Source organism: Podarcis tiliguerta (assembly GCF_965153285.1).
Source record: "Podarcis tiliguerta genome assembly, chromosome: 8".
NCBI classification, from domain to species: domain Eukaryota; kingdom Metazoa; phylum Chordata; class Lepidosauria; order Squamata; family Lacertidae; genus Podarcis; species Podarcis tiliguerta.
Window position 1 is genome coordinate 85,575,291 of NC_139541.1, and position 24,009 is coordinate 85,599,299.

The 24,009-nt window shown below is 47.4% G+C and overlaps 1 protein-coding gene across 3 annotated transcripts in view; it reads left to right on the forward strand.

The window, feature by feature from the left end:
* The window catches only part of LOC310684626 (neuroglobin-like), a 41,313-nt gene that overhangs the window by 14,413 nt on the left and 2,891 nt on the right, over positions 1-24,009 (forward strand). For all 3 annotated transcript variants that reach the window (XM_083456036.1, XM_083456037.1, XM_083456035.1), the window contains exons 3-5: positions 19,932-20,039; positions 22,515-22,635; positions 23,782-23,862. In XM_083456036.1, coding sequence (XP_083312162.1) covers positions 19,932-20,039; positions 22,515-22,635; positions 23,782-23,862 — 310 coding nt within the window. The remainder of the gene's footprint in view (positions 1-19,931; positions 20,040-22,514; positions 22,636-23,781; positions 23,863-24,009) is intronic.

The window sequence follows — 24,009 nt, forward strand, 5'->3', positions numbered from 1 at the left end:
ATGCCACCACCGAGAAGGCCCTCTGCCTGGTTCCCTGTAACCTCACTTCTCACAGCGAAAGAACCGTCAGAAGGCCCTTGGAGCTGGACCTCAGTGTCCTGGCTGAATGATGGGGGTGGAGACACTCCTTCAGATATACTGGACCAAGGCTGTTTAGTGTTGCCCACACTGGCTAGCAGCTGCTTCCCGAGGCTTCAGGCAGAAGTCTTTTCCCAATGCCATTGCGGAACGAACCTTCGGCGACTCCCTTTCCAAACACGCATTCGGCCGCTGGGCTGAGTCCTGTCGCCGTGATGACCTCCCTGATGTTTGCTGACATGCTTAGGGATCCAGAGATGCTGAGAGCAAGTTGCCATTGACCTCCTTGAGTTTGTTTTCCCTGTGCTGTGCTCTTCATCTGCATTAGAAGGGATTGATTCCAAGAGAAAATGGGGCATTTGCGGTTACCGCGCTCAGGATGCCTCAATATTGATTCCCAGGTAATGGCAAGAGCAAGTAGGCCGACTGCCTGGATGTTCACTCGGCGTGTTGTTGTTGTTGTTGTGTGTGCATTTCCCTGGCAAGCGGACGATTCGCTTTAGGACTTTAAAGCAAAGTAAAAAATGGGCAACTGCTCAAGAGGGGGTGTCAATTTCGTCAGGCAAGATGCCTCTTTCGCTGGCATCCTCCATCTTTGCTGAATCATAGAACTGTAGACTCGGTGAGCGGTGCCAGGTTTACGTATAAGCTAAACAAGCTCTAGCTCAGGGCCCCACTCCCTTGGGGGCCCCCCCAAAAAAAAAATTAAAGGAAAAAACATACTGGATGTACATTTCCAAAATACAGTGGTACCTCTGGTTGCAAATGGGATCCATTCCGGAGCCCCATTCACAACCTGAGCAGAACGTACGCGGGTCGTGATTCACCGCTTGTGCGCATGTGCATGACATCATTTTGAGCGTCTGCGCATGCGCGAGCGGCGAAACCCGGAAGTAACCCTTTCCAGTACTTCCAGGTTGCCGCGGGACGACCTGAAAACGCTCAACCTGAAGCAAACACAACACGAGATAGGACTGTATAAGACAAAAAACGAATGAAAAATAACATACCTACAGCAACCGTGTTTTGTGTTGTGTAGGCTCCTCTGATGTAAGTCATGGGCCCCACCTGCTAGCCTGCTCCCTAAAATATCCCTGGTTTGCTCCTTTCTATATATAGGGTGCCCACAATCTGCATGGACTGTGTCAGGGAACTGCCATCAGTGCCGGAGGGAGAGAGCAAAAGCCAGAGGGATTCCAGAGAGCGTCCAGGGATCGGGAGAAGCAGCCCATCTTCTGGGGAAGAGAATCAGCGTAGCACCAGTGGAGAAGGGGGGCAGATGGGGGAAGCGGCAAGGCGGTCCCATGACTCCTTGCCGGGGACCAGCGGGGAGAGTAGGGGTCCTCCGCTGCCTACGCCCTCCTTGCGCAGAAGGCTTTCGCGCAGAGAGAGTAGGAGAAGACTAGGCGTCAAAGAGCTTCTTTGCTGGAAGAAGTTTAAGAAACGCCCACTGACGGATTCTGCCAGCGATTGAGACAGCCACAGGTGAGTGGCTGTCCGGACAGAAAAAGGTTCACTCAGGCAACCCAGCCAGGTGTTTGCACCGGCTTACGCACAAGCAACCCCTAGAACCACTACAGACTGGTTGCAGGGCAACATGTGCAAATGGCTTGAGATACCTGTGAGGTCCATCAATTACCATATAGCATCTATTCAACACAAAAAACAGTGACAATTTGCTGTTGGCAAAGGACAGCTGTACATAGAAAGGGCCCCGTTACCTTTAGGAGCTCAGGGCCTCATCAGACCTAAATCTGGCCCTGATCTAGCCCTAACCCTCTGCATCCAGGACAGATCTCTTTAAAAACAAGGAAGGGTAGCCCAAAACCTTCCAAGTGAGTCCGTTCCACTGTTGAACAGCTCTTATTGCCGGAACGTTCTTCCTGATGTTTAGCCGTGACCATATAGCACTGGTCCGGAAAGACCTACATTGGCTCCCAGTACTTTTCCGGGTACAATTCAAAGTGTTGGTGCTGACCTTGAAAGCCCTAAACGGCCTCAAAGGCCCAGTAGACCCGAAAGAGCGTCTCCACCCCCATCGTTCTGCCCGGACGCTGAGGTCCAGCTCCGAGGGCCTTCTGGCGGTTCCCTCCCTGCAAGAAGCCAAGTTACAGGGAACCAGGCAGAGGGCCTTCTCGGTGTTGGCACCCGCCCTGTGGACCGCCCTCTCACCAGATGGCTTTCTGTTAGCAATCTGTTCATCCAAGGCTTTTTGATGCATTTCCCGCTCACTTCCCTAACTGCAAAAAATCCAGAATTGTGTTGTTGTTTTTAAAGTGGCTTTGTTGCACTTTGTTAATCCAATTAAGCCTACATTTCTGGTGCATGTGCTTGAATAGTGACATTGCAGAAACATCTTTTCTTTCTGTCTCAATGTATCCCCCCCCCCCATTGAAACCAGGAATTCCAAGACTGGCTTAAGGAGCGTGCTGTAAAGATAGCAATCCAGTTTGCAGATGAGCAGGTCTGTGTAGACCATTAGAGATTACTTCCTTCTCAAGCTGTTCTTTTAGCCTGCCTTCCTTGGTATGGCTTGGGGGGGGTGGATGATTATGTTTTTAACTTATTGCAAGAGGAACTGTGCAATGGTCAATTGAACTACCTGCCCTCTGGCCTTCAAGGAAGAACTTCTTTGTTTTAGATGTACAAAGAAAGCAGGCGGGTGGATGGTTACGTGGGAGCCGGTTGACCTTAAATCCTTCCAAGACAGAGGTCCTTCAAGGAAGAACTTTGTGGTGGCGCTTGGGGGGGAACTGTCATCGCGCCACTCCTTGGTGTGTGGAGTGCCCCAGGGTGCGATACTCTCCCCGATGCTTTTCAACATCTTTATGCGCCCCCTCGCCCAGCTTGTCCGGAGTTTGGGGCTGGGCTTCCATCAGTATGCCGATGACACCCAACTCTATCTGTTGATGGATGCCCATCCTGACTCGGCCCCAGACACACTGGCCAGATGTTTGGAAGCTGTGGCTGGATGGTTACGTGGGAGCCGGTTGAAGTTAAATCCCTCGAAGACAGAGGTCCTGTGGCTGGGACGGGACGATATGGGATTGGGAGGGGGCAACTCCCATCTCCTGTGGGGGCGCAATTAGTGCCAGCACCGTCCGTTAAGACTTTGGGTGTAATCTTCGACACCTCCCTTTCCATGGAGGCGCAGATTGCAGCTACAACAAAGGCGGCATTTTTCCATCTCCGCCAAGCTAAGCAGTTGACTCCTTACCTCTCTCGCCCTGATCTGACCACTGTGATCCATGCGACGGTCACCTCCAGACTGGATTATTGTAACTCGCTCTACGTGGGGCTGCCCTTGAGACTGACCCAGAAACTCCAGCGGGTGCAGAATGCCATGGCGAGACTCCTTATGTGGTCCTCTCTGCGGGATCACATTCACCCAGTGCTATTACCTGTTGCACTGGCTCCTGGTGGGGTACAGGATCAGGTTTAAGGTGCTGGTTTTAACCTTTAAAGCCCTATATACCTAGGACCCTTGTACCTACGGGACAGCCTCTCCTGGTATGTCCCACGGAGGACCTTACGGTCTTCAAACAAAAACATCTTGGAGGTCCCGGGCCCCAGGGAGGTTAGGCTGGCCTCAACCAGAGCCAGGGCCTTTTCAGCACTGGCCCCGGCCTGGTGGAATGCTCTGTCACAAGAGACTAGGGCCCTGCAGGATTTGACATCTTTCCGCTGGGCCTGCAAGACAGAGCTGCTCCACCAGGCCTTTGGCCAAGGCACAGTCTGACCCCCTCCTTTGGTGAGCCTCGTAGAACTCTAGCCCAATGGTTAACCCAATTTGATTTTGAATTGATTTTAGAATACTGATTTTAGAATGCTGTGTTACTTTTATTGCTGTTAGCCGCTCTGAGCCTGGCTTTGGCTGGGGAGGGAGGGATATAAATCAAAATTTATTATTATTATTATTATTATTAGTAGTAGTAGTAGTAGTAGTAGTATGGGGGAATGCACTTCACACATGCTCAGAGGTATTTAAGCGCAGCAGCAGGGTGTGGGGCTGCCTTAGCATTGGGGAGCAAAAGGAGAGGAACCAAGGCATTTTGAGCTGAAATGAACCTTTTCTAGCACCCCTCCAAAAAAGAACCTTTGGAAGTGTAGTTTATGTTATAAGGGAAAAAACCTATATGGAGTCCTTATGTAGGTTCCCTATCGGTAGGAGAAAATAACAGAGGCCAACCAGAGAATATTGAGAAGCAAAGCAGCTAGTAAGCCTGATCTTTATTAAACTGCTGCAACAGGATCCTCACCCGCGCCTCACGCAGGAGGGAGGAGGAACCCAGAACAATGGTGTGCCTGCCCTTATATAGACTTTTGAATTTGCCCACCCTGTAGCTCAAGACCACCCCCAGAAACACCATACATACATCACAGAAGGAGGCGGTCCACAGCAGAAATCCTGCTTTGCCAGGATACCTGATAATGGTCACTGATTGCATTATCTGGGCATTCTTTTGTGATGGTAAATATGGTAATTCCTGAGTCCAGGACATAGGCTCACCCTATTCATACCCAAATACACCCTTAAGACAGGATTTGTGAGCAAAGAGACAATGGGGGAGGTTTTTCCCATTTCCATCCAAACTGCAGAGGAATACTTGAGGTCACTGAAAGAGTCAAAATGGCTTCAGGACTGTTTTTCCTGTACAGTGGTACCTCGGGTTAAATACTTAATTCGTTCCGGAGGTCCGTTCTTAACCTGAAACTGTTCTTAACCTGAAGCACCACTTTAGCTAATGGGGCCTCCTGCTGCTGCCGCGCCGCCGGAGCACGATTTCTGTTCTCATCCTGAAGCAAAGTTCTTAACCTGAAGCACTATTTCTGGGTTAGTCTGTAACCTGAAGCGTCTGTAACCCGAGGTACCACTGTACTGTTTCAGACCTGTGGTTTCTGTATTTATGTATGTTTGCCTGGTACATTTATTTTATATCTTAGACCTTATAATTCTCATAACATTTACATCACGCAGAACTATAATTCCCAGCACCCTTAACAAACTGCTGTCTCCAGAATTCTTACTGGGGACATGCTTTTAACCGTCTGGTGCAGCCTTCTTGAGGCCGTTCTTGGCATGCGTGTTTGTTTTTGACCTGCGCTGAGCAATGCGTTGTTGTTTTTTTTCCAGGGATCTGTTTTGTGTCTGGCTAAATCGAATTGGCTTTCAGGAAAGCAGTTTTGCAGGTGGCTCTGTGTGTGCCTGTGTGTGAGAGAGGCAGTTGAAAGAAGGGGCTTTTCAGGCAGGCGATGTGGAGGCAGCCCATATTTTTTCTCCCTCCCACCCCGTTCTGGAACTTGACCTGCCCTCTGCTTCGTTCAGACAGGGTGGGATCGCCCTGATCTCTTGTTTGTGGAAGAAACTTTTTATTTGTTCGCGATGGAGCCGAGCGTGCCAAGTTCTTAGGCAAATATCAGATGCTGCTGGAGAGGCAATCATCTTCTCTGAGGCTGTTGGGGGGGGGTCTCCCAATTTGCACCGCTGGGCCCAGACCCGACCTCAACATTGGGGGCAGGGGGGGGGAAGCAAGAAGAATCTTCTGGATCAGACCAATGTCTCCCCCTGTTTTCACAGTGGCCAACCAGACGCTTGTAATAATAATAATAATAATAATAATAATAATAATAATAATAATAATAATATTTGTACCCCACGCTCCCAGGCCAGAGCCAGTCTCAGGACGGCTAACACCGATAAAAACACAGTAAAAACATAATAGGGGGAAAAAACAAACCAATTTAAAATACAGGTTAAAATGCAATTTAAAATGCATTTTAAAAGTAGCTGATAAAAGCCACCAGCAGGATTCGAACTCAAGAGCCCTCTCGCCTCCTGCTGTTTCCAACAACTGGCGATTCAGAAGCTCTGCTGACTCAGGCCACAGAGGCAGAGCAGAGTCTGTTATGTACTGAAGTTCTCACCCTGGGCCAGCAGGGGGATACTGTAGATAGTTATGCAAATGAAGGATCGAAAAGTGACGTTCAGTGATTGGATAGTTTGTATGCAAATGAAGGATCGAAAAGTAACGTTCAGTGATTGGTTAGTTTTAGAAAATGGCAACAGTTACGATTGTTCTGGAGCTCTATATAAGCAGGCTGACTGAGCTCCTCAGTTCAGTTCTGTTCCAGCTTACAAATAAAGAGCTGCTTTGGAAGAATCGCTGTGTCGTCTGATATGTTCGCCCACAACTTAACAGAGTCGTTGTGGCTCATATAAGGTTACCAGACGTCCCCGTTTCCCGGGGACAGTCCCCGGATTTACAAATCAGTCCCTATACAAAATCCAATGAAGTTGAAAAGTGTCCCCGGATTCATGGGGGGGCGGGGTCTGGTAACCTTAGGCTAGTAGCCTTTCTTTCCTCCATGAATTTGTCCATCCGAGTTGGTGGCAGCGAGTTCCACAGTTTAACTGTGCACTGAAAAAGTACCATATTTTTTGCTCTATAAGACTCACTTTTTCCCTCCTAAAAGTAAGGGGAAATGTGTGTGCGTCTTATGGAGCGAATGCAGGCTGCGCAGCTATCCCAGAAGCCAGAACAGCAAGTGGGATTGCTGCTTTCACTGCGCAGCGATCCCTCTTGCTGTTCTGGCTTCTGAGATTCAGAATATTTTTTTTTCTCGTTTTTACTCCTCCAAAAACTAGGTGCGTCTTGTGGTCTGGTGTGTCTTATAGAGCGAAAAATACGGTACTTTCTTTTATCAGCCCTGGACTTTCCTTTATATATATATATTTATTAATTTTTTAACATATCATTTTCAACAATTATAAAACATATTTTTATATCTTATACAATTTTTTTTTTTACTTCCGTCAATCACATCTGAAACTTTTCCAACCTTTTCCGTTTCTTAATTTCACTATTACTTTTAAGTATCATAACTAACATCTCTCTTTTTTATCTTCTTTGCAATATTTCATATATTCCTCCTTACAAAACTTCTTGTGGTCCTGCTAGCATAATTTGTTGATTACAGTTGCTCTTCAAATAGTTCATGTATTTATTCCAAACTTCTGTAACTCTCTGGTCCCGCAGGTTTCAAATTCTTCCTGTCATCTTATCTAATTCTGCGTAGTCCATTAATTTGGTCTGCTATTCTTCTTTCAGCAGTAATTCTTCTTGCTTCCATTTCTGGGCCAACAATACTCTGGCCTTGGACCTTCCAACATTCAGAAACCAAAGAAATGCATGCCCCTGAACATTTTGTGAATCTTTGTACTATTGTCCATTTACTGTATTTATTTTCCCCGATTTGAAGTATAAAATGGTGATTTTTCTTGAGTCAAAATCAGAGTACAGTGGTACCTCTGGTTGCGAATGGGATCCGTTCTGGAGGCCCATTCGCAACCTGAAAGGAACGCAACCCGCATCTGTGCGTTTGCGCAGGTCACGATTCGCAGTTTCTGCGCATGCACATGATGTCATTTTGCGCGTCTGCGCATGCGCATGTGCGATCAGCGAAACCCAGAAGTAACCCTTTCCGGTACTTCCGGGTCGCCGTGGGACGCAACCTGAAAACACGCAAACTGAAGCAAATGTAACATGAGGTATGACTGGACCTCTAAACATTTTTTAACAAAAAAGCACATGATGATGATGATGATGATGATGATGATGATGATGATGATTTATTTATTTATTAAACACACTGTGTTTTCCCCTGACGGGGACTTAAGGCTTACAGATAGGAACAAGAGAAGCTAAAAGCCTAGGGGGAAGTCATTACAAAACAATTTAACATGGGTAGAATTTTAAACTCTCTATATACACGTTTATAATCAGGTTGAAACTAAAAAAATGCTCCCCTGGTTGCCAAATCTGATGCAGAATTCTGAGCTGGCCCAGGAGTCCGGTCATATACAGTCCCTGTTGTAAAAAAAATGGGACAAAGGGGAGACAGAAAGGAAGGGTGGGAGTGATAAGTGCAGGATTTACATATAGCTTAGGGTCCCACTCTCTTGGGGCCCCCCAAAAAAAATTAAAGGAAAAAAAACCCCACTAGATGTACATATGCAAAATATAAGATAAAAAGCAAATAAAATAAAACCTACCTACAGCAACCGTGTTTTGTGTTGTGTAGGCTCCTGTGATGTAAGTCCTGGGCCCCGCCTGCCCGCCTGCTCCCTAAAATATCCCTGGTTTGCTCCTTTCTATATATAGGGTGCCCACATTCTGCATGGACTGGTTGCACGGAAACATGGGCAAAGGGCTTGAGATACCTCTTAGGTCCAGCAATTACCATCTAGCATATATTCAAGACAAAAAACAGCGACAATTTGTTGTTGACAAAGGACAGCTGGACATATAAAGGGCCCCATTACCTTCAGGAGCTTAGGGCCTCATCAAACCTCAATCTGGCCCCATACTGGCTGCCCACAAAACCAAGTTCAAAATCCTTGCATTAATTTACAAAGGGAACGTCCTTCTATCCCAGTTGAGTCACCGAGATCATCTGCAGGAGCATCGCTGGCCATTCCCTGAGCTGGTGAGGCTCATTTGACAACTGTAAGAAACTGAGCCTTTCGGGTCATCCGCCCAGTCCTGTGGAACTCTCTGCCACTAGAATCAGGTACCTTCTGTAAATGCTTTTTAAACATCTGCAGGAAACTTTCCTATTCTGCCACCCCATGGAGGCAATTAAGACTACAACTTTCCATAATACTTAGTGGATTTCTGATTTTAACTTTTCCATGGTTTTTATTTTGTGGTTTTATGTACAGTTGTAAACCGCTCAGATATGTGTGTGTGTGGCCACATGTGCAAATGGCTTCAGATACCTATTAGGTCCATAAATGACCATCTAGCATATATTCAACACAAAAAGCAGGGACCATTTGTTGTTGAGAAAGGACAGCTGGACGTAGAAAGGGCCCCATTGCCTTCAGGAGCTCCTTAGGGCCTCATCAAACCTCAATCCGGCCCTGGGAAGGGGAGACAGAAAGGAAAGGTGGGAGGGAGGGATAATTTCTTATTTTAAAAAAACTCTCCGGGCTGCAAAGGGCTTAAGTGTGACTCGTGTGCGCCCCCTGCTGGGCTCCCTCAAGTGCTCACGCTGCTGGCTTGAAATCCATCAACACCTCTCCATCCTTTGGCTTCTTGGCTGCCTGCATCCTCTCCCTAATTTTGTTGTTGTTGTTTAGTCGTTTAGTGGTGTCCGCCTCTTCGTGACCCCCTGGACCAGAGCACGCCAGGCACTTCTGTCTTCCGCCGCCTTCCGCAGTTTGGTCAAACTCATGCTGGTAGCTTCGAGAACACTGTCCCACCATCTGGTCCTCTGTCATCCCCTTCTCCTTGTGCCCTCCATCTTTCCCAACATCAGGGTCTTTTCCAGGGAGTCTTCTCTTCTCCTCAGGTAGCCAAAGTCTTGGAGTCTCAGCTTCAGGATCTGTCCTTCCAGTGAGCACTCAGGGCTGGTTTCCTTCAGAATGGAGAGGTTGGATCTTCTTGCAGTCCATGGGACTCTCAAGAGTCTCCTCCAGCACCAGAATTCAAAAGCATCCATTCTTCGGCGATCAGCCTTCTTGATGGTCCAACTCTCACTTCCATACATCACTACCGGGAAAACCATAGCTTGAACTATACGGACCTTTGTTGGCAAGGTGATGTCTCTGCTTTTTAGGATGCTGTCTACGTTTGTCATTGCTTTTAATTTCGTGACTGCTGTCACCATCTCCAGTGATCATGGGGCCCAAGAAGTAAAATCTCTCACTGCCTCCATTTCTTCCCTTTCTATTTGCCAGGAGGTGATGGGACCAGTGGCCATGATCTTCATTTTTTCGATGTTGAGCTTCAGACCATATTTTGCGCTCTCTCCCTAATTAACAGGCTGCAACTGGGTCAGGTGCAGCTAAGTAAATAACACCCCCTCAGACTTCACCCCAGGCAGCCCACATGCAAGAGGCGCCCCATAGCCACCCCCCCTTCCCTAATTAGCACCTCTCTTTTCTATTTCTCTCTCCCCACAAGAGCACTCATTAAATCCCCTTGCCCTCCTCCCCAGCGTTTAACCTGATTTGCGTGGCGGCAAATGATTGACAGGCCTCGAAGTGAGCGGATCCTCAAAGGCATTCGAAGCGGGGAGCCCACGCACTTACTCAGGAGTACGTCCCACAGAACACCGTGGGAGTGTGGCGCTATGGTCTAAACCACAGAGCCTAGGACTTGCCGATCAGAAGGTCGGTGGTTTGAATCCCCTCAATGGGGTGAGCTCCTGTTGCTCAGTCCCTGCTCCTGCCAACCTAGCAGTTCAAAAGCATGTCAAAGTGCAAGTAGATAAATAGGTACCGCTCTGGCGGGAAGGTAAACGGCATTTCCGTGCGCTGCTCTGGTTCGCCAGAAGCGGCTTAGTCCTGCTGGCCACATGACCCGGAAGCTGTACGCCGGCTCCCTCGGCCACTAAAGCAAGATGAGCGCCGCAGCCCCAGAGTCGGCCACGACTGGACCTAATGTTCAGGGGTCCCTTTACCTTTACCTTTTAAACCCGCCTCGGACAGCACTGTGACCCGCCCCGTTCTCACCGGTGATTTTTCAAATGTTGCTTTAGAGAAGATGAAAACCACACATGTTACTAGACAGGAAACAGATGTCCTTCTGAGCTGGGGATCTTTGCAAGCGGTTATTCCAAAATAGAACAGAAGGAACCTCTCTCTCTCTCTCTCTCTGCCAAAGGTTCTGCCCACTCGCATTTCATGCTCAAATTGTTTTTTTATATATCTATATCTATCTATCTATCTATCTATATATATATATAAATTTTTATTAATTTTCAACATATCATTTTCAACAGTAATTAAACATATTTTAACATCTTATACAATTTTAATTTTTTACTTCCATCAATCTCATCTGAAAATTTTCCAATCTAATCACTCATTTCCCATTTCTTCAATTACATTTAGCTCACAACTAATATCACTATTTTGTCACTAATTTGCAACGCTTCATATATTTCTCCTTACACAGCTTTGTGTAGTCCTACTGGCGTAATTTGTTGATTACAGTTGCTCTTCAAATAATTCGTATACTTCTTCCAATCTTCTCTAAATCTCTGGTCCCGCAGGTTTCGAATCCTTCCTGTCATTTTGTCCAAGTCTGCATAGTCCATTAATTTTGTTTGCCATTCTTCTTATGTCGCAATTTCTTCTTGCTTCCATTTCTGGGCTAACAATACTCTTGCCGCTGTTGTTGCGTATAAAAACAATTTAACATCTTTCGTGCTCAAATTGAACCCGATTAAACTGGCAATTTTAACAACGGTATATAAGCTGGTCATTACAAAAGACAATTCAATGCTTCTCCACCAACATTATTATTTCTGTTAAGTTGTGGGTGAACATATCAGACGACACAGCGATTCTTCAAACAGCTCTTGTTTATTCACAGGCCAGAACTGAACTGAACTGAAGGGTTCAGCCAGCCTGCTTATATAGAGCTCCACTACAGCGCAACAGTAACCACTTTCTGTAACTATCCAATCACTGAACGTCACTTCCGATCCCTTATTTGCATATGTGGACCTGAGTGAAAACTATCTACAGTATCCCCCTGCTGGCCCAGGGTGAGAACTTCAGTACATAACAATTTCACAAACCTGGACATGTGTGTGTGGTTGTGATTTGCCTGCTTGGCATTTATAATATTTCAGCTGATTTATTTATTGATTCGTCAGGGATAGCCTTGGCCTTCCTTCTTCTAAACCACAAAGCTCCAAGCTGGCTTCCAAAAACTGAAAATGATGGATTCGAATGGCAAATGAAAATTAACTGGCATGATAAAAACAAAGACTCGAATAAATGTGAGGGGAGGGGAGCAGGTTAGGTGTACCCCAGACCCTGAGATTTCAGCGCCCAAACTATGATCTTGACTCCACGGTCGGAGGAAGCACTGCTTCTGAATCCCAGCTGCTGGAAACTGCAGGAGGGGAGAGCTGGTCTTGTGTTCGAATCCTGGTTTCCCATTTGGGTATCTGGTTGGCTGCTGGGCTGGACGGGCCATTGGCCGGACCCAGCAGGCTTGTCTTTATGTTCTTACGTTCTCATTTCCCGGTGCGATTCCCCTGTCACATTCCTTCTTGCAAAAAGTTTGACCTTTGGGGAAAGTATTCCCAAAATGTGGCTGTTTCAGGGAATTGGCTTTCTCCCCCCATGGCAGCAGACGAGCAGAACAACGGTAGAGGAGTCTTCTTACCAGTTAGAAGCTCTAAGAATTGCAGCAAGAGAACAAAGAGCAAATCTCAGGATTGAGGTTGAATCCTGACAAGACAGAAGTACTGTTTTGGGGGGACAGGGGGCGGGCTGGTGTGGAGGACTCCCTGGTCCTGAATAGGGTAACTGTGCCCCTGAAGGACCAGGTGAGCAGCCTGGGAGTCATTCTGGACTCACAGCTGTCCATGGAGGCACAGGTCAATTCTGTGTCCAGGGAAGCTGTCTACCAGCTCCTTCTGGTCCGCAGGATGAGACCCTACCTGCCATTGGACTGTCTGGCCAGAGTGGTGCATGCTCTGGTTATCTCTTGCTTGGACTCCTGCAATGCGCTCTACGTGGGGCTCCCTTTGAAGGTGAGCTGGAAACTGCAACTAATCCAGAATGCAGCAGCAAGACTGGGGACTGGGAGCGGCCGCCAAGACCACATAACACCTGAAAGACTTACATTGGCTCCCAGTACATTTCCGAGCACAATTCAAAGTGTTGGTGCTGACCATTAAAGCCCTAAATGGCCTTGGTCCAGCATACTTGAAGGAGCGTCTCCACCCCCATCGTTCAGCCCAGACACTGAGGTCCAGCTTTGAGGGCCTTCTGGTGGTTCCCTCCCTGCGAGAAGTGAGGTTACAGAGAACCAGGCAGAGGGCCTTCTCGGTAGTGGCACCTGCCCTGTGGAACACCCTCCCACCAGATGTCAAGGCAATAAACAACTATTTTACTTTTTAAAGACAACTGAAGGTGGCCCTGTTTAGGGAAGTTTTTAATGTTTGGTGCTGTATTGTTTTTAATATTCGGTTGGAAGCCACCCAGAGTGGCTGGGGAAACCCAGCCAGATGGGCGGGGTATAAATAAATTATTATCATTATCATTATCATTATCATTATCATTATCATCATCATCATCATCATCTCCTAGGAATGGCGATGCTCCCAATTAAGGATTCCACTCCCTTAAAGGTAAAGGGACCCCTGACCATTAGGTCCAGTCGCAGATGACTCTGGGGTTGTGCGCTCATCTCGCTTGGCCAAGGGAGCCGGCGTACAGCTTCCGGGTCATGCGGCCAGCAGGACTAAGCTGCTTCTGGCAAAACCAGAGCAGCGCATGGAAACGCCATTTACCTTCCCGCTGGAGTGGTACCTATTTATCTACTTGCACTTTGAGGTGCTTTCGAACTGCTAGGTTAGCAGGAGCAGGGACCGAGCAACGGGAGCTCACCCCGTCGCGGGGATTCGAACCACCAACCTTCTGATCGGCAAGCCCTAGGCTCTGTGGTTTAACCCACAGCGCCACCCGCGCCCTTTATGTCCCTATTAATCTACATCACATCTACGTCTTGTAATCTGAGCTTGTTCCCTCTGTGCTGTGTGTGCTTTCTGTTCTGCCACTTTCCGAGCTCTTCTTGACCTTGGCGAGAGCGGAGGAATGCTGTCCAGAGACTGTGAATCTCCCAGTGTTTCTTCTCCTAGCTGTTCCCCATCCAGTATTTCCCAGCTTCTGCCTTCTGAACTATGTCCCTCTGCAAACCGTTGTTCCAAATCTATACTGTTGTCCTCATTGCAGCCCTCCTCAGCACGGTTCCTGACACCACCCCTGCAAAAACTGACAGTCTGCAAGTGCCTCGTGTTGCTGGGAACTGTTGCTTGCACCAACCCCGCTGAGCTATAATTCCCAGCACCCTTAGCAAACTTCACTTCTCTTGATTCTTTTTGGGGGGGGGAGGGGGCGGAATCATGCGCCTTAAAGTTATGAGGTGTACACAGCCACAGAGACGCATTTTACCGCCGTATGGGGATCCTGCAAAAAGAACACGAATTTAGGCATACAACTGATATTTTAATAGGCGGTCGTGACTGATTGAATTTCCCCCACTGATCAAAATCCTCCTGGGTTGGTGCAAACATTGTCTCCTGATTCAATCTAATCCGTTCGCTCAGGTCTGAGCTAATCCTTCTCCTCAGTTAATTAGGACGCGTTATTAAATTCCAATCCAATTTTCAAAGCTTATATCCTGCTTGCTGAGCCTTCTCTGCTTTAAACCCCTTATCCATATTTAACTTATACCTGAGCATGTTGGAAAACTCACAGATAACGGCTAATAAAGCCACGGCAAATCTTTGGGGGATTTTGCAAGAATCAAACACTGCCTGCCTTTTGCAAGAGTTTTATCGCCTCCTCCCCAGCCTTTGATATTAAACGCTACCCTGTCGGTGAGAGCCAAGAGGCCACATCAACAGTTGCCTCTGCCTTAATCCAGTCCAGCCCTTAAAGGGGAGTGAATCTGCATCTGTCCTTGTGGGAACGTTAAGGATAGTAGGAGAGGATATATTGATTAAATGTTACCCTTCCTTCACTCACCCTAGTGAGTCATGTAGCAAACCAGTTCCCCCTCGATGCGGCAGGAAGCTGGTTTTCAGATTTGTCTGAATCTCTTTGTTGTTGTTGTTGTTGTTGTTGTTGTTTAGTCGTTTAGTCGTGTCCGCCTCTTCGTGACCCCCTGGACCAGAGCACGCCGGGCCCTCCTGTCTTCCACTGCCTCCCGCAGTTTGGTCAAACTCATGCTGGTAGCTTCGAGAACACTGTCCCACCATCTGGTCCTCTGTCGTCCCCTTCTCCTTGTGCCCTCCATCTTTCCCAGCATCAGGGTCTTTTCCAGGGAGTCTTCTCTTCTCATGATTTGGCCAAAGTCTTGGAGCCTCAGCTTCAGGATCTGTCCTTCCAGTGAGCACTCAGGGCTGATTTCTTTCAGAATGGAGAGGTTTGATTTTCTTGCAGTCCATGGGACTCTCAAGAGTCTCCTCCAGCACCAGAATTCAAAAGCATCCATTCTTTGGCAATCAGCCTTCTTGATGGTCCAGCTCTCACTTCCATACATCACTACTGGGAAAACCAGAGCTTGAACTATACGGACCTTGGTTAGCAAGGTGATGTCTCTGCTTTTTAAGATGCTGCCTAGGTAAAACAAGAAAACCCTTAATAAAATATATATTTTTTAATTAAAAAAAAAAGATGCTGTCTAAGTTTGTCATTGCTTTTCTCCCAAGAAGCAGGAGTCTTTTAATTTCGTGGCTGCTGTTACCATCTGCAGTGATCATGGAGCCCAAGAAAGTAAAATCTCTCACTGCCTCCATTTCTTTGAATCTCTTTATTTAAGCAGATTGGATTATTCCTGGTGTCCCCTTTTATCACCCTTAAAAGAATAAAGACACAAGAGTCTCTCCTTAAAAGCAACAAGAAATTTACTCACATTCAGTTCACAGTATGATCCCTGAAGGCAGGCTTTAGCTAGCAGTCACAGAACATAGTAAGGGACGCGGGTGGCTCTGTGTGTTAAACCACAGAGCCTAGGAGTTGCCGATCAGAAGGTTGGCGGTTCGAATCCCCACCACGGGGTGAGCTCCCATTTCTCGGTCCCTGCTCCTGCCCACCTAGCAGTTTGAAAGCACGTCAAAGTGCAAGTAGATAAATAGGTACCGCTCTGGAGGGAAGGTAAACGGCGTTTCTGTGCGCTGCTCTGGTTCGCCAGAAGCGGCTTAGTCATGCTGGCCACATGACCCGGAAGCTGTACGCCGGCTCCCTCGGCCAATAAAGCGAGATGAGCGCCGCAACCCCAGAGTCGGCCACGACTGGACCTAATGGTCAGGGGTCCCTTTACCTTTACTCTTAGGGCTGAAGAGATGCTTTGAAATCAAGGGGACATACTTCTGAGGAGGCATGTATGGCGCTGCGCTGTAAATCTCTGATATGTAAGAATGTGTAACTATCCTTCAAGAAATACCAAAAATGAAAATATAAGACTACTTTCTTTCAAGCTGGAGGACAGACCATTCTGTTGACCACCAAAGTCGTAAAAAGTACTAATTCTCATGCTAAAATTATTATAAAATAGGGATGCTGTATGTCCGGCAACCTGGTTGTCCTGGATCTTAGGCAAGTCAACCGGAAAATCGTGGCTTTTGGGGGGGTTTCCTTAAGAAAGCGAAACAATTTCGGTGGTTTCCCCTTTTAAAAAAAGCTCAACAGTTTTACTTTCTGAAATATGGCAACCCTATAGCAAAACCTAGACAGCATCTTAAAAAGCAGAGACATCACCTTGCCAACAAAGGTCCGTATAGTTCAAGCTGTGGTTTTCCCAGTAGTGATGTATGGAAGTGAGAGCTGGACCATAAAGAAGGCTGATCGCCGAAGAATGGATGCTTTTGAATTGTGGTGCTGGAGGAGACTCTGGAGAGTCCCATGGACTGCAAGAAGATCCAACCTCTCCATTCTGAAGGAAATCAGCCCTGAGTGCTCACTGGAAGGACAGATCCTGAAGCTGAGGCTCCAAGACTATGGCCACCTCCTGAGAAGAGAAGACTCCCTGGAAAAGACCCTGATATTGGGAAAGATGGAGGGCACAAGGAGAAGGGGACGGCAGAGACGAGATGGTGGAACAGTGTTCTCAAAGCTACAAACATGAGTCTGACCAAAGGCAGTGGAAGACAGGAGGGCCTGGCGTGCTCTGGTCCAGGGGGTCACGAAGAGGTGGACACCACTAAACAACTAAACAACAACAACATAGCAAAACCTCCCCATCCCATACAATTTGTGTTTGCCTGGGAAGCGGACCTGCAGAGGAGTAAGCAGGGAGGGACTCATTTGCACCACCTTGGCCCCTGCCTGCTCTGCTCTCCCAGCCTGCCTACATCGGCCTGAGTGTTGTCTGCACCAGTGCCATTGCTGCCTGCCTGCAGGGAAGCAGTGTTTCTGGCTGCTTGCAGTGCTTGGCCTTGTTTGCTTGCTGGCTTGGTGGCACCACCCCATTGTCAGTCAGAATGTAGAATTGCAGGCCAGGCGCTGCAGTAGACAGACTGTGACCCTTGCCAGGATGCGTCCCCAAATCTCACCTGGCATTTGTAGACAAGGCTGGAAAGTAAAGGTCTAATGTCTCTGGGATGGCCGGTAGCAAGAAGCATACCGCCCCAATCTCAGCAGTTGTGGGCAGGAAAAGGTACAGTTGGAAGGGAGGAACTGAGTGTGGGAATGTTGAGGGTGGCAGGAGGGGATATATTGTCTATTAATATCCTTCCTAACTTGCACTAGCAAGTTTCTTAGCAGAGTTTACATTCCCCTTTTTACAAGCACAGCAGATAGCTGGTTGCAGGCTCGTGTGAGCCTCTCACTATTATACAATTCAGTCTGTCTCAGATTGAATTGTACGTTCCTGGCAAGTTCCCTTGAACCCTTAAAAGAATAAAGACACCGCAGTCTTATTCATTAGCAGAGTTTATATTCCCCTTTTTACAAGCACAGCAGATAGCTGGTTGCAGGCTCGTGTGAGCCTCTCACTACAGTGGTACCTCGGGTTACAGACGCTTCAGGTTACAGACTCCGCTAACCCAGAAATAGTACCTCGGGTAAAGAACTTTGCTTCAGGATGAGAACAGAAATCACGCAGTGGCGGCGCGGCAGCAGCAGGAGGCCCCATTAGCTAAAGTGGTGCTTCGGGTTAAGAACAGTTTCAGGTTAAGAACGGACCTCCAGAACGAATTAAGTTCTTAACCCGAGGTACCACTATATTATACAATTCAGTCTGTCTCAGATTGAATTGTACGTTCCTGGTAAGTTCCCTTTAATCCCTCTTAAAAGAATAAAGACACCACCGTCTTATTCAAAGTCAATAAAATAAATTTACTCACATCAGTTCACAGTTGGATCCCTGAAAGCAGACTTAGTTACAAATACAGTGGTACCTCCAGTTGTGAACGGGATCCGTTCCGGAGCTCCGGTCAAATCCTGAGGAATTCACAACCAGAGGTGCTGCTTTTGCGCATGTGTGAGATGCGTAGAGCACTTCTGTGCATGCATGTGTGGCGAAACCCGGAAAAATAGTTCCAGGTTTGTCGCGTACATATCTCAAAGGATACTTAACCGGAGGTGAACGTAAGTATAGGTATTACTGTATGTACATGTGGATCTACCCCATCGGGGGAATAATCCAGTCCTAGCTAGAAGCTGATCAAATGACGAAGGAAGTGAAAAAGAGATATGTGCTGCGTGACTCGTTCTTTTGTTACCTGGACAGGTAAGGTCACGCCCACCTTCTATCACATGCAAAAAGAAGGATGCTCCAGCCAGGAGGAACAGGAAGCTTTGACTGGCTGGACCAAACATCCCCTTGCATGTCCACTCTAGGAAAACAAGGAATGTTATACTTGACTGCTTCTCATGGATCACATCCCACACTGAACACCATTGGGGGAGCTCCAGCCCCCTCTCTCCTGTTAAATCCACACTGGGAAACTGGTTAGCAGCTTCCACACATCAGAACATCATCTCCTTGCTTGTAGGTTTCCCAAGTACAGTGGTGCCCCGCAAGACGAATGCCTCGCAAGACGGAAAACCCGCTAGACGAAAGGGTTTTCCGTTTTTCGATGCGCTTCGCAGGACGAATTTCCCTATGGGCTTGCTTCGCAAGACGAAAATGTCTTGCAAGTCTTGAGATTTTTTTCCGCTCCCCAACCCCTTTTTCTAAGCCGCTAAACCGCTAATAGCCTTTTAGCAGCTAATCCGCTAATCCCTTAAGCCTTTAATAGCCGCTAATAGCCGCTAAACCGCTAATAGCGCTAAGCCGCTAAACCGCTAATAGCGCTAAGCCGCTAATAGGGTTGCTTCGCAAGACGAAAAAACCGCTAGACGAAGAGACTCACGGAACGAATTAATTTTGTCTTGCGAGGCACCACTGTACGCATCTGGGTGGCTCCTATCAGGATGATGAGTTAGAAAAAAAAGAACTGTGGCGATCCCACTGAACTCTTCTTGTCTTCTTAAAACAAATGGATTATTTGCATATTTCCCCAGAACCGATTCCAGCTGCAACGCATTAGACATTTCCTGTTAATTTCCCCAAAGCAGGACTTTGTGGCAGGAACAAAGATCAGCTGCAAAGAGCTCGGAATCAGCTATCCAACACCACCCTCTCCTGGGAGCACGTATTTCTGTGTGGATTGGAGTTGGCCGTATTTAAAAGTAGACAGCATCTTAAAAAGCAGAGACATTACCTTGCCAACAAAGGTCCGTACAGTTCAAGCTCTGGTTTTCCCCAGTAGTGATGTATGGAATTGAGAGCTGGACCACAAAGAAGGCTGATCGCCGAAGAATGGGATAAGTAATGCTTATTCCACAAAAGGTTTACAAAGTTCGGTTATTGCAAAAGTTTTTCAGTGTTAATCTTAACTTTTGTGCATGTTTTAACACTGAAAAACTTTTGCAATAACCAAACTTTGTAAACCTATCGTGGAATAAGCATTACTTTTTAGGAAAAAGAAGTTGCAGCGCTATTCTTACAAAAAAATTTTTTAAAAGTTCGGTTATTGCAAAAGTTTTTCAGTGTTAATTTTAATTTTTATGCAATTTCAAAAACCACCATGGTATTACAACAATAACATCTTATGTCCTTTAGAGGAGAAATTGTGAATTGCAGGATTTCAAATCCCCGTCGCCATCCTTGGCTTCACTCGGTTTTGTTGATAACCCTCTTCCATTTCCTTCTAGTCCATCTAAATCCGGCCCTGGTGGTCGGAGAGTGGCGTCGGTGGGTGAGCCTTATGGTGAGGAAAGCCTTCCCTCTGTATAACCCAGAGAACTGAAGCTTCTCCTCTTATTACTTCTGCAGACTGTTTGAGACCCACCCAGAGTGCAAAGACGTTTTCTTCCTCTTCCGGGACATTGATGACCTGCAGCAGCTGAAGATGAGCAAGGAACTCCAGGCCCACGGCCTCAGGTGGGTAGCGCCAAAAGCAGCCCCTCTTCTCTGGGTCTGAAGCTGAAAGTTGGGAGATTCAGGACAGATGATAATGATAATGATAATGATAATGATAATAATAATAATAATAATAATAATAATAATAATAATAATAATAGAAGAACTTCATGTAGCACCTCGTAGGTGTTATGGAAATTATGGCAGCTCAGGGAAGTTTCCTAGCTTTAAAAATAATATAAAATCAACTCCTTTGCCAGTTTCCTCCATTCCAAAGCTATTTTCCACATGAAAAAGGACTCCAGGAAGTTCCCAGAGGTGACAATTGCTGAGCTGATTGTTGTCCAAGGAAAGCCTAATGCTATCACCAAACTTGCTGTTATGTACTGAGTTGAATAGGATCCAAAATGCAGCAGTCTGGTTGGTCCTAGAACAATGGGACCCAGAATGCAGCAGTCTGATTGGTCCACAGGAGCCACCCAATCCAGCTCCAGGTGGAAGGGAATCCGCAACCTGATTGGCCTACAGGAGAATCCCGGAATTAGCCAATCACGTGGGGCCCATTGTGTAAATAATGTATATAAAGCAGATATGTTGGGGGAACTTCCATTCCTCCTCACCACTATGAGCTGAATAAAGTGCATGAAATCCGCTCTCGACTCCGAGTATATTTCACTTGCCAAGGGGCCAGACATGCAAAGGAAGTTCTATTGTACTTTGGGTGGTGGGACTTCAGAGGTGTTTGCCTAGGCTAATCTTATACCTGAGTCTTGCCCTGCCATGTCTGTTTATGCTAATCTTGGACCAAGGATTTGTCTGGACATGTTTGCCAAGGTGAAACGAGTGTAATCCCTGTCTACCCTTCCCCTTTTGTGACATCTCAGTGATGCAGCAATGATGCTGTACGAACTGTATTCTGGGATATGGTGGGAAAGTTTTAAAAGTCTTTGTTACCCCATCCTCAGGGTTCAAAATTCCTCTTTGAACCTGTTGCGCAATAAACTTTGTTGTTGTTTAGTTGTTTAGTCGTGTCCGACTCTTCGTGACCCCATGGACTAGTTGGTAAATTCATTACAATCTCTTCAGTTAAGCAATCGAGTCTGGCTTATCCAGATCGGATTAGTTCCTGGTAAATCCCCTTTGTTCCCCTTTCAAAAGACACACCAGCCTTCTCTTAAAAGTAATAAGAAGTTTCCTCACATTCAGGCCACAGTGTGATCCTGAAGGCAGGCTTAAGCTTGTAGTTACAGAAGAGAGTGTGGGTTCATCCCATTGATGATTGAGCCCATGTGTTGCTGCCTGAGAGCCAGCAGACAGCAAAAGGCATCAGGATGGAATAAAATGAAGAAGGGAAGATGGCTGCATGACCAGCCTTTTACCAGGGTCTTCCAGGGTCACACCCATCTCTTCTTCCTCCTCCTCTTCTTCTTCTTCTTCTTCTTTTTCTTCTTCTTCTTCTTCTTCAGCAATCCCTTGTAGCAGAGTAAGATTGTTTTTCATGAACACGGTCTTAACAGTGAGTCCGCAAGTGACTGTGGAGGCCAATTCTGGATCCGCACGTCCTTCCACAGTGGGGACATTGGTTTCCCGGCAGGAGTTGATCACGGTGAGGGTTTGCCAAGCGTGCCTTCCTCTTAGCACGTTTCTCCCTTGCGTCCTGAGTTCGAGTGTCTTCAAAGCCCACGGCACCTTGGGTCAAGGCTGTTCACCAACTGGAGCGCTCGCAGGCCAGTGTTTCCCAGTTGTCAGTGTTTATACTACATTTTTTTAAAAAAAATTGCCTTGAGAGAGTCTTTAAACCTCTTTTGTTGACCACCAGCATTACGCTTTCCATTCTTAAGCTCGGAATAGAGTAGTTGCTTTGGAAGACGATCATCAGGCATCCGCACAACATGACCAGTCCAACGAAGTTGATGTTGAACAGGAGTCAGCAAACTTTTTCAGCAGGGGGCCGGTCCACTGTCCCTCAAACCTTGTGGTGGGCCAGACTATATTTTTTTGGGGGGGGGGGGATTAATGAATTCCCATGCCCCACACATAACCCAGAGATGCATTTTAAATAAAAGCACACATTCTACTCATGTAAAAACACCAGGCAGGCCCCACAAATAACCCAGAGATGCATTTTAAATAAAAGGACACATTCTACTCATGTAAAAACACGCTGATTCCTGGACCGTCCGCAGGTCAGATTTAGAAAGCGATTGGGCTGGATCCGGCCCCCGGGCCTTAGTTTGCCTACCCATGATGTTGAAGAATCATTGCTTCATTCTACCTGAGGATGCTCCAGACCAGGTGTGACAGGAAGTCCTCCTGGCTGGACCAACATGCCCTGCATGTCCACTCTGGGCAAACAGGAAATGTTGTACTCGATTGCTTCTGTTACATCCCATAGAGACAGCATGTGTCTGAATGCGCGTTGTGGGCTTCCACCCGTGGCTGTTCTGACGCCAAGCTTCCTTCTCTGTCTCTTCCATGCCCTCCTTCCGTCGCCAGAGTGATGTCGTTCATCGAGAAGAGCGTGGCGCGGCTCGACCAGGAGGACAAACTGGAGCAGTTGGCCTTTGAGCTGGGCAGGAATCACTTCCGGTACAAGGCACCCCCCAAGTACTATGAGGTGAGGAAGGCAGGGGCAGGCAGCCCCCTCTGCGGCCCCACAGATTAACGTAGTTTGCGGGAAAGACGGGAGAGGAATTTGTTAGATCTGGAAGCTGCAGCCAGGAAATCCTTGATTGATACTTCACCTCCGTCAGAACTTCCATTGCTACAGGTGCCACCTGGTCCACATTTGGAAGAAATCGATCTTTCAGTGTGGCAGCATCTGTGGAACTCCCTGCACCTTGATATCAGGCACATGCCTTCCCTGTATGCTTTCCCGTGCCTGCTAAAAACATTTAGAGAAGCCTACCCAGCTATTTGGGGGACACGGGGGACACTGTGGGTTAAACCACAGAGCTCAGGACTTGCTGATCGGAAGGTCGGTGGTTTGAATCCCCGTGCCGGGGTGAGCTCCCGTTGCTCGGTCCCTGCTCCTGCCAACCTAGCAGTTCGAAGCACGTCAAAGTGCAAGTAGATAAATAGGTACCGCTCCGGCGGGAAGGTAAACGGCGTTTCCGTGCGCTGCTCTGGTTTGCCAGAAGCGGCTCAGTCATGCTGGCCACATGACCGGAAGCTGTATGCCGGCTCCCTCGGCCAATAAAGCGAGATGAGCGCCGCAACCCCAGAGTCGGCCACGACTGGACCGAATGGTCAGGGATACCTTTACCTTTACCTTTTACCCAGCTATTTAGAAAGTTGATGTGAGTTTCAATCTGTTTTTAGTTCATTGTCACCTTTTGAGGATCGTCAATTATTGTTAGGGACGTGGGTAGTGCTGTGGGTTAAACCACAGAGCTAGGACTTGCCAATCGGAAGGTCAGCGGTTCAAATCCCCATGACGGGGTGAGCTCCCGTTGCTCGGTCCCTGCTCCTGCCAACCTAGCAGTTCGAAAGCACGCCAAAAAGTACAAGTAGATAAATAGGTACCACTCTGGTGGGAAGGTAAATGGCAGATTCACCCATTCCTATGCACTGTGCATCCATACCATCCAAGAAAAAGAGAATTAAAGACCCCCAGATTTTGCCGGAACTGGATGGTTCTTCCCTGCTCCTCGTTTCCAGAATCAAAAGATGGGGCTGAGTAGAGAATACAACCTGCCTTCTCTTCTTCCTCTCTCTTTTGACCTCCCCAAATAACCCTCCCTTCTCTGGATTTCTCCCCCAGTACGTAGGTGCTCAGTTCATGCAAGCTGTCCAGCCCATTCTGAAAGAACACTGGACTCCGGAGGTCGAGAAGGCTTGGCAGGTAAAAGAAACTTGCAGGGTTGACGCCAGTTAAGTTCCACTCGGAGCAGACCCAACGAAATGAGCAGAACTAAGTCCGTCACGCCCAGGGCCGGGTTTGTGTAAAAGCTAAACAAGCTATAGTTTAGGGCCCCAATCTCTTGGGGGG